This window comes from Miscanthus floridulus, unplaced genomic scaffold, assembly GCF_019320115.1.
Source record: "Miscanthus floridulus cultivar M001 unplaced genomic scaffold, ASM1932011v1 os_972_1_2, whole genome shotgun sequence".
Taxonomy (NCBI): Eukaryota; Viridiplantae; Streptophyta; class Magnoliopsida; order Poales; family Poaceae; genus Miscanthus; species Miscanthus floridulus.
Window position 1 is genome coordinate 14,523 of NW_027098555.1, and position 9,639 is coordinate 24,161.

A 9,639-nucleotide genomic window follows, 5' to 3' on the forward strand; every position below is an offset into this window, starting at 1 on the left:
TCCATCTATGTAGCTTCGTGTTGCTGCAGTCACTTGGTAGCGGATGCTTTGCCGCTACCACTCTTCTTCGACGGATGCTTTGCCGTCGCTGCTACTCGGTCGGATGCTTTGCCGCCGTTGTCGCTTCAATCTCCCCCCATTGGCAGATGCTTTGCCGCTAAGTGTCGGTTGCCCCTATTGTGGATGCTTTGCCGCTTCGTTGTCTCTAGCAGATGCTTTGGCGCTGTGTGTTGTTGTAGTGGATGCTTCACCGGTACTGTTTTGCGTTTAGTCTTCGACGGATGCTTGGACATTGTTGTTTTGGTGGATACTTCGCCACCGTTGTCGTGCCAGCCTCCTTGACAGGTGCTTTGCTGTCAAGGTTGCTCTGGTCTTCTGTCTTGGCAGATGCTTTTCCGCCAATGTTGCTGAAAGCTTGTCTCATCCGCTCTAGGTGGATCCTTCGCCACTGCGGCTTCACTGTTGGTTACCTCTGTCATGATGTCTTTGGTCACATGTTTCGGTCTCTTGGGGGTTTTGAGGCTGTGGGCCTCTGTACCTTTTTTCGCTTCCTTTTTCCTTTTGTGTATGTGTTTGGGACTGCTGTGGTAATTCTCAAACTCTACTTCTTAATGAAATATGTGCCGCTGAGGTACGGTCGAGATAAAAAAATCGAACGACAAATGCCATCAAACCTGGCCGGATATACAGTCATTACTGGTGCTTGTTCCGAGCAAAATAATAATACATTGTTGGATGTAGGAAACTGATATTTTTTGGCAAATGGCAGGCCGTTCTTTATTTTCAGCCTTTTGATTAGGCATGTCATTGCAATTGGCTGATGATTGTCTCATCAGCCTTTCATTGCATTAATAACGGCCGTCAGATTGTCGAACGACGTGCCATCTTTTCCGATGCTATTGGACGCAACCTTCTGCAGCTCCAACGCCCTGGACACGGTCGCCGGATCGTTCAGCAGGTTCTCTATGCACGCAGCGATGTGCTCGCTCGTCACCAGGCTACCGGTGGCGGTGTCCTTCACAAGACGCAGGCCAGTCTTCCACACGTCGCAGACGTAGCTCTCGTTGATGAACTGGTCAGCGAAGTACGGCCACGTCAGGAACGACAGCCCGTTCCTCACGCCCTCCATGACAGAGTTCCATCCGCAGTGCGACACGAAGCAGGCAACGGCCCGGTGGGCAAGAACCCTGTGCTGAGGCGACCATGTCACAATCTTGCCCCTTTTCTCGACGGTCTCGAGGAATCCGTCAGGGTAATTGTCGGTATTGGCGAGGCCAGGACGGACCACCCAAAGAAATGGCCTCCCTGACAGCTCCAGCCCACAAGCGAGCTCATGGAACTGTTCCTGGTCGAGCACAGCGATGCTACCGAATGCCACGTAGACAACTGACCTGTCAGGCTGCGCGTCCAGCCACGACAGGCAGCTGTCGTCCTCAGGCCAGAAATTCCCTACGGGCTTTCCCTCACGGAGACCCGTCGGCAATGGCCCGATGGGGACGATGCTGGGGTGCTGGGACAGGATGCCCTCCTCGAGTTCCTTGACAGTGTTGCACAGCATGAGGTCGACGGTGCCCTGCCCCAGCGCCTTGAGGATGTTGTTGAGGCACCGGAATATCTGTTTCTGCGCCTCCTCCGTGCCGGCGGCGTTCCAGGCCAGCGGTGCCAGGTTCATCTGCAGGTCGCCTACTGGAGGTATCTGTTTGCCCGTCGGTAAACCTGCAACGCCAGAGGATTTAATTAGCTTGGATCTGCTACCAATAATTTTGAACGAATCAAAAATCTTATTAATGTTTCTATACATAGTTCCTACCATCCTTGTCGAGCATGCCATCAGCGATCAGCTCCTGCAAGTCTAACCCTGCGGCCATCACGGCAGCACAGGACGGCCAGAGCGTCGCCGTGCGCATGCCAGCCTTCTTGGCGACGCCGAGCACCCACGCCAGGCCGTAGTCGACGACCATGCAGCGGAAGTTGCCGTTCTGGATCATGTGCTCGACGGCCGCCGGCAGGGAGCTCATCAGCGCGCTGGTTAGCGTGCCGAGGTCGTTACGGTCGCCGTCCGGTGGGAAGCCGTCGGAGACGGAGACCAAGCGCACCTGGCCTGATTCAGGTGGCGCTCCATCATCTTGTCCTGCTGCTGCCAGCAGCTCTGGCGACGCGGCTACGAGCTGTCCGTGGATGTGGTCCGTGTTGACGAAAGTGACGGCGAAGCCATGGTCAGCGAAGCGGTGCGCGAGCTCGAGCAGTGGAAGGACGTGGCCCTGCGCCGGGTAGGGGATGAATAGAGCGTGGGTTGAAGAAGGCATGCTTGAGTTCTGAAGTGAAGAACTAGTATATATCTATACTGCTGGATTGTTGGTACGTACTACGTAGTAGTCTGCACGTACTGGTGCCTTCCCTCACTTGTGTATTTAAGGAAGTGATAACTCGTACTGCTCATCAGTACTGGACCTGGCTGCAAAAAATATATCCTTTTTCTTTTATATAGGTAATGAATATGAAATGGAGATCGGATGGTACATACTAGAACTTTGTTTACTTATTAAAAAATGAGATTGAGGTGATCCTCCAAATTAAGAGCAGCTGGCTCTCTTTTTTATTTCAGACATGCCGGACGGCGGTGATGCTGACTGACGTACGTCACTAATCATATGCTTGTTTTAAATTAATTATCCAACTACTTACCACTACTGAAAAATGTTTTTACCCAGCTGAAATAACATTTCACGTATGGCGGGCACAATCTCTCATCTAACAAAATACCTATAGAAATGGAAAATTTGAACAGCCAGCCACACAACCATCTTTATTTGAAAACACATTTCTAGAGGTGAGTTGTTATGACAATACATGATGGGTGGAAATATATATATTTTTAGAGGCTACTGCTAAGAAAATAGTCTTTACAAATTGATTTTCAGACGTACCTAGGTTAAGAACACCTCAAAAATTGGTTTCAGAATTGAAAATTTCCATAAATTATTAATAATTATTTCCCACTGTAGTATTTGAAACATTTGTTTCCCCCTATATATATTGTATATCACATATCTATATATATATATCTCTTATATATAAAGCTAATCCCCACGACATGTTCTATCTCAACATGCAAGACATTCACATCACCTTACACTGATAGTCATGTCATGCCACTAACTTCTAACCTCTTAATGCAAGCTATCCATGTCATCTCAAGTTCTATCTTAACATGCAAGACATCCGCATCATCTTCCACTAATAGCCATGTCATGCCACTAATTCTAACCTCTTAATGCAAGCTATCCACGTCATCTCAAGTTTTATCACAACATGCAAGACATCCACATCACATTCCACTAATAGCCATGTTATACCACTAACTTCCAACATCTTAATGCAAGCTATCCATGTCATCTCAAATTCCATCTCAATATGCAAGACATCCACATCACCTTTCACTAACTATCCACATCATCTTTCACTAATAGACATGTCATGGCGCTAACTTTCAACCTCTTAATGCACAAGCTATCCATGTCATCTCTACTTAATTTCATCTTTAATTTTTCACAATCACCGCAGCAACGCGCAGAGTATGTTCTAGTAATTATGTAACAAATCTCCTTCCATTTGTGTACGTGTAAAACAAACTATGCCACCTAAGCTATGTATATGCTCTCCACGTTCAAAAATAGAAAACCCCTTTTATTTTGCCACGATATTCACATTTATACACTGACCATTCTTTCCTCACAAAATATATCATTTATAATTACAAAAGTCAGTGAAACGTAAAAATCATGTAGGGATATGATATAGTTTTATAATTTTCACTCTTATAAATCTAATCCCCACGATATGTTCTATCTCAACATGCAAGACATCTACATCATCTTCCACTGATAGTCATGTCATACCATTAACTTTCAACCTTTTAATGCAAGCTATCCACGTCATCTCAAGTTCTATCTCACCATGCAAGACATCCACATCATCTTCCACTAATAGCCATATCATGTCACTAACTTCCAACCTCTTAATCCAAGCTATCCACATCATCTCAAGTTCTATCTTAACATGCAAGACATCCGCATCATCTTCCACTAATAGCTATGTCATGCCACTAATTCTAACATCTTAATGCAAGTTATCCACGTCATCTCAAGTTCTATCACAACATGCAAGACATCCACATCACGTTCCACTAATAGCCATGCCATGCCACTAACTTCCAACATCTTAATACAAGCTATCCATATCATCTCAAGTTCTATCTCAATATGCAAGACATCTACAACACCTTCCACTAACTATCCACATCATCTTTCACTAATAGACATGTCATGCCACTAACTTTCAACCTCTTAATGCACAAGCTATCCATGTCATCTCTACTTAATTTCATTTTTAATTTTTCGCAATCACCGCAGCAACGCGCGGAGTATCTTCTAATATTTACATAATGGCAACCCAATATACATTGCCGGCTTGCCTGTTTACACCCTCCAAGGTGCCCCCTCTCCCCCTCAAGCAACCATCTGAACATGTAAACAAACAAGAAGGAAATTGGTTATTTTTGTCAAATTCATAACCTAAATAGGCTAGGTTATTTGTCTATGATATTGGCCAAGACTAAGTGGGAGTCACACAAGGCACCCGCTCGCCAGCTGACACCACTACCCCACAAATAACAATTACTATCGGTTCCAAACCGCCCTTTGCTGCTGGATTTCGATCTAGCAGTGGGCAAGTAGGAGTGATGACTCCGATGTTTTGCTGCCGGCTGCTGACTCAATAGTGATGCCCATTTTCCAAAAAAGAAAAAGCAGAAAATGCCGAGCCTCCCGTGTTATTGGACCTTGAGCAGCTAGCCTTGAGCCTTGAGCACCACTTGACCTTCTAGACCAACCTTGAGTAGATTGCCATGTGTCTTGAGCGGCACTGGACCTCTAGCCGGGGCTCGAGCGTTGCTAAACCTCGAGCCACAAGCCCCGTGCGCCATCGGGCCACTAGCCATCGGTCCTGAGCCTTGTGCGCTGCCAGACCTCGCTTGAGCCACTAGCCTCGCTCCGTAGGGCCTTGAGTCGCGAAGACATGTCGTGCTAGAGCCATTGGCATAAGACCACGCCACACAGTCGCGCCCTGCCTTGCTACCCACCTTCGTGTCGCTGAGCCCCGGTCACTACTACAAAACTGATTTTCAGCAAGGGAGGCTTTTCTATAGAGGCAACTCAATTTTTGGCTGCCTCTATAGTGGCCTCCAAATCGAGCTGCATCTAGAAATGTATTTGTAGAGGTGGCTACTATTTTCAGTTGCCTCTACAAATGTCTCTATTTTTAGAGGCAGCTCTATTTCCAACCACCTATAGGAATCTATTTCTCGAGGCGGCTCTAATTATAGCCACTTTCTAGAAATCATGTTCTAGAGGCCGTTGAAAACCTCTAAATATAGGAGCTGCATAGTAAAATTTAAACTTTTAAGCGATCTCGGAGGGAGAAATGATCAAAACAAAAGTTGTAGATGTTATGTAACTTTGTAGTTGACAACTTTTTCATTTTTAACCATCTATGCAGAGAAAATTACATTTCAATTTCTCATATCTGAAATCAAAATTTTCAAATGACTTTGGATAGAGAAACAACCAAAACCAAAGGTATAGATAACGAAAAGGTATAAAACTTTGTGGTTGACAACCTTTTCATTTGAATTCATTTATGGTCCCAAATACTCATGTTAAAATCGGATGAAAATAAAATGAGGAGGACGAATATCCTAAATGGACACAGGTGTCCTATTGGTGGAGTGGTTAGAGGAGGAATGCGCGAGGGCTGAGGTTATAGGTTTGCGCCCCCATGGTTGCAAAGCATGCGTTTTTGTGCGAAAAATCACATGACTTGTGACTTTGTAAGAACCTTATTTATGTATTATGATGTTGTTTGACTTTGTAATCAACTAAATATTAGATGTCTGTTATAACTGAGATATTATGTGACTATCGCACAAAGGCACAAGAGTACAAATAGGAAATTCTAGTCCGTTTCAGTCCCCATAGAGTAACCATGGATTTGTGTGTAGAGGCGGCTCTGTATTAGTGGGTCTCTATAGAGGCATCTCAGCAGCTTCTGTAGTAGTGGGTGCGCCGTCGGCCTCGATCTGGACTTTAGCCGAGGAGGAGATCTGGCGAGTGGAGGTGAGGAGGAGATATGGCGAGGAAAGCAGTGGGATATTTGAGGAGAGCGGAGGGGAAGAGATTCTATGAGTAGGGAGAGAGAAGGAGAGAGAGAGAGAGCGCGCGCGCACAACTGTACAGACTTGAGGGAGTTAATCCAATTGAAGAGAAAAATTCAGGTCTGATATGGTAAAATCACTGTCGGTTGCTGGTAATATGCTGTCAGAATATGCTGTCAGGCTATATTACCAGCAGACAGTTGCTTTCGAACTGATACCCTTATCATTGTCAGTTTAAAAGTATCTAGCAGCGTTGGTTTGTATGTAGCAGTGCCGTATGGACAAAAAAACACTATGCTGAGTAGTTCCAAAATGTTGCCTATGAGTATCAGAACAATTATGGATTCCGTGCCGGCACGAGAGTATACATATTCTTGGGAATTTGAATTCGTCATGCATGTGTCCAAAGTAAGAGGAAACGGTCTCCGTGATACATATTGCCACACACTTTACATTTCTACGAAACCAATAATCAATCTGCCGGCTACAGGTTCTTGAAATTTTTGAACCAATAATCAATCTGCTGGCTACAGGTTCTCGAACTTTACACCCAACTTGCCGGCCCGCAGTAGGGCAAACTTTACTAAATAGAAGCTGTACATGTGAAAGATATCTTTCAATTTCCAAAAGGTCGCTGTCTGCGGGTTCCATGCGTCTATAAGAATTGAAGTCTGATCTCATGGGTGTGTGGCTAATTGGATGAACGAGATGATGTACTAGAGCCAGCCGCAGAGATTTGCATCAAAGTCCCACTCCCACTGCACCACCACCACTCGCCGGTGATTTGCCAAGAAAACAGAGCTAGCAAATTAATGCTATAAAGCCAGGACCTTTTCTTTCTGCTGCTTCATATGAGTTAGAACCATTTTAGGACATGCTACTGGTTTTAGATATAAGAATGAGAAACATAATTTCTGCTGTAGACTACAGACAGTTTACATTGGTGTGATATTCCACAATTTCAATCACTGAATAGATTTTTTTAGACAGGAATGCTAAATTCTCTACACCATTATAGGACATTGCCTCTCAGTCTCTCACCTTGGGCCTGACACTTCTGAGGCTAGAGGTGGACCTGACAAGCCCACAATTCCAGGAGCACCAAAGCTTGCTGAATTCGTTACGACAAAGTTGTGATCTATGTCAGTTTTGGCACTCATGGTGCCTTCCAAGACTTTTACGACCTCAGACATTTTAGGCCTTCGTTTGCAATCAATCTGCAAGCACCACATTGCGAGCTTCATCATCTGAATTGCTTCTTGCTTGTGTGCCTGACTGTCACTACTACTGCACATATCAATCAAATCTACCAACCGATCACTCTTCAACTTCTCTTCCAGTAAGGTAATAAGATGAAAGCTCTTTTCAGACCGAGAAGTGTCCAGGTTCTTCCTTCCACTGATGATCTCCATCACCACCACACCAAAGCTATATACATCAGCCTTTTCTGTGATGTGCGACGTCAACCATTCGGGAGCTAAATATCCAGGCGTGCCTCTCATTCTAGTAACCACTTGGCTCTTATCCCGGTCGATGAGCTTGCACAGTCCAAAATCAGAGAGTTTAGCATCGAAGTTGTCATCTAAGAGGATGTTCTGTGGTTTCACATCCAAGTGAGCAACTCTCTTCATGCACTCCTCGTGAAGATAAGACAGGCCCTTAGCTACATGAGCAATAATCTTGTATCGCGTTTGCCAATCCAGGCAAGGAGTGTCGTCGTCGTCATTGCCGTGCCGGCGAAAGATCCACTGGTCCAAGGATCCTTTGGGCATGTACTCATAAACCAAGAGCCTATGCGATTTCTCTGCACAGAAACCGATTACCCTCACCAGATTGATATGGTGAATGCTACCGATGGTCTGAACCTCTGCCAAGAATTCCCTCTTTCCCTGACCAGCTCTATCCAACCGTTTCACCGCGATTGCTTCCTCTCCAAAACGTCCTCTGAAAACAGACCCGAATCCTCCTTCCCCGAGCTTCTCTCTGAACTGATCGGTTGCCTCTTGTAGCTGCTCAAATGTGAACCTTCTGGGCATCCCTGGTAGCCTCCCGAACTCTGCTTCCTCCTCTTCCTGCATCTCTTGGCGCCGCTGCAATCGTCGTCTACGCACCAAGATGAACAGGATGAGGGATGTGACCAAAACGAAACCACCTAAAGAACCACCTAGAACAAAACCAAATATGCGTGCTTTCTTGGATTTTGATGAGGATGTGATGCTACTTGTTCCATTTGCAGTTGGTGAAGCTGGAGGAGAAGACAATGATACAAGATCGGCTGGGGGACAGAAAATGATCTGGTAGTCTGTTCCTGACGGACATTTATATAAGATGGCACCATTATCACTGGAGTAGGTGTAGGCGTCGGGGCACATCCGAACATAGAAAACCGTGTTGCTGTTTACCGTGCTGCCGTCGTTGGACGCGCCGCGGCAACCTCCTGGTACCTTGAGCTCAGCCGGGCACTGCGACGTGATGTCGGCTGCGCACCGTGGCCCCTTGCTGCACCCCGACGATCCCTTGGACAGCACCGGCACCGGCAGGAAGTCCATGGGCACGTTGAAGCCGTCGACGACGGTGATGTCGAAGTAGTCGTCGGTGTTGTTGGAGCCACTCAGGGTGAACTCTGCAGAAGTCATCGGCGGCTGGCCGCTGGTCGTGCATGCCAGCACGCCGCCGCAGTCACCCGTCTGGCAGGAGTTGTTGCCGGGGCCGTCGAATGAACAGCCGGTGCGCGCCCACACGCGGCCAATTTGCTGGCCACCGGGAACTTGGAGCACCCAAGAGTTCCCTGGGTCGAGCCGCATGCCGCCGCCCACCGGTAGGGCGGCCGGCCACACAGTGTAGGAGCATCGGTTGGTGATGTTGAAGATGGTAGCTTGGCTGCTGGTGGTGGCGACGACGAGGGCGATGAAGAACAGCAGCAGGAGGTGGCGTGTCCAAGTCCTACTCTCCGCTTCCATTGGTGTGTCTGTGTGATAGGTTCGGTGCCATTTCTTTTTCAGATCCAATCTTTCAGAGGTGCAATAATAGAGCTCTTTTGGCACATGCGTTTTTAACGGGTCAACGGTCCACCGTCGACGCCTAACAAGGTGGCAACTTTCCTGGAACACAGATCTTCTGGCATTTGCGTGTTGAACGGCTCCACGGCCTACCGACCACTGTCCACTGCCGTGCTGCTTGGTGTACACAAAGGTTCTTCCAGAGAGAGATGTGCCTACGTCGTCGTTTTCTCATCTCTGGAGAAAATATACATCAACAAAAAAGGCTTCAGTTTCTTTTGTTTCAAGAAAGAAATGGCTCCAGTTCTTGCTGAGCTTGTTTTCCCTTTATAGCAATAAAAACGGGCACAGATGGACTTTCTTCTGTATGTGACGCCTAACGCGTTTGCTAGTTCCGCGTTCATGCACTCTTAATATTAGACTGATCAC

The 9,639-nt window shown here is 46.7% G+C and overlaps 2 protein-coding genes across 2 annotated transcripts; both read right to left on the minus strand.

The window, feature by feature from the left end:
• Window positions 1-832: 832 nt before the first annotated feature.
• Window positions 833-2,196, minus strand: LOC136535473 (UDP-glycosyltransferase 83A1-like). The gene is made up of 2 exons (XM_066527732.1): window positions 1,811-2,196; window positions 833-1,716 (listed from the first exon to the last, which is right to left on the minus strand). The coding sequence occupies exons 1-2, from the start codon at window positions 2,016-2,018 to the stop codon at window positions 833-835; spliced, it is 1,092 nt and encodes a 363-aa protein (XP_066383829.1). The 5' UTR covers window positions 2,019-2,196.
• Window positions 2,197-6,590: 4,394 nt separating this feature from the next.
• LOC136535474 (probable receptor-like protein kinase At5g20050) lies at window positions 6,591-9,191 on the minus strand. Its single transcript, XM_066527734.1, has one exon. The coding sequence runs from the start codon at window positions 9,169-9,171 to the stop codon at window positions 7,249-7,251; it is 1,923 nt and encodes a 640-aa protein (XP_066383831.1). The 5' UTR covers window positions 9,172-9,191; the 3' UTR covers window positions 6,591-7,248.
• Window positions 9,192-9,639: the final 448 nt, after the last annotated feature.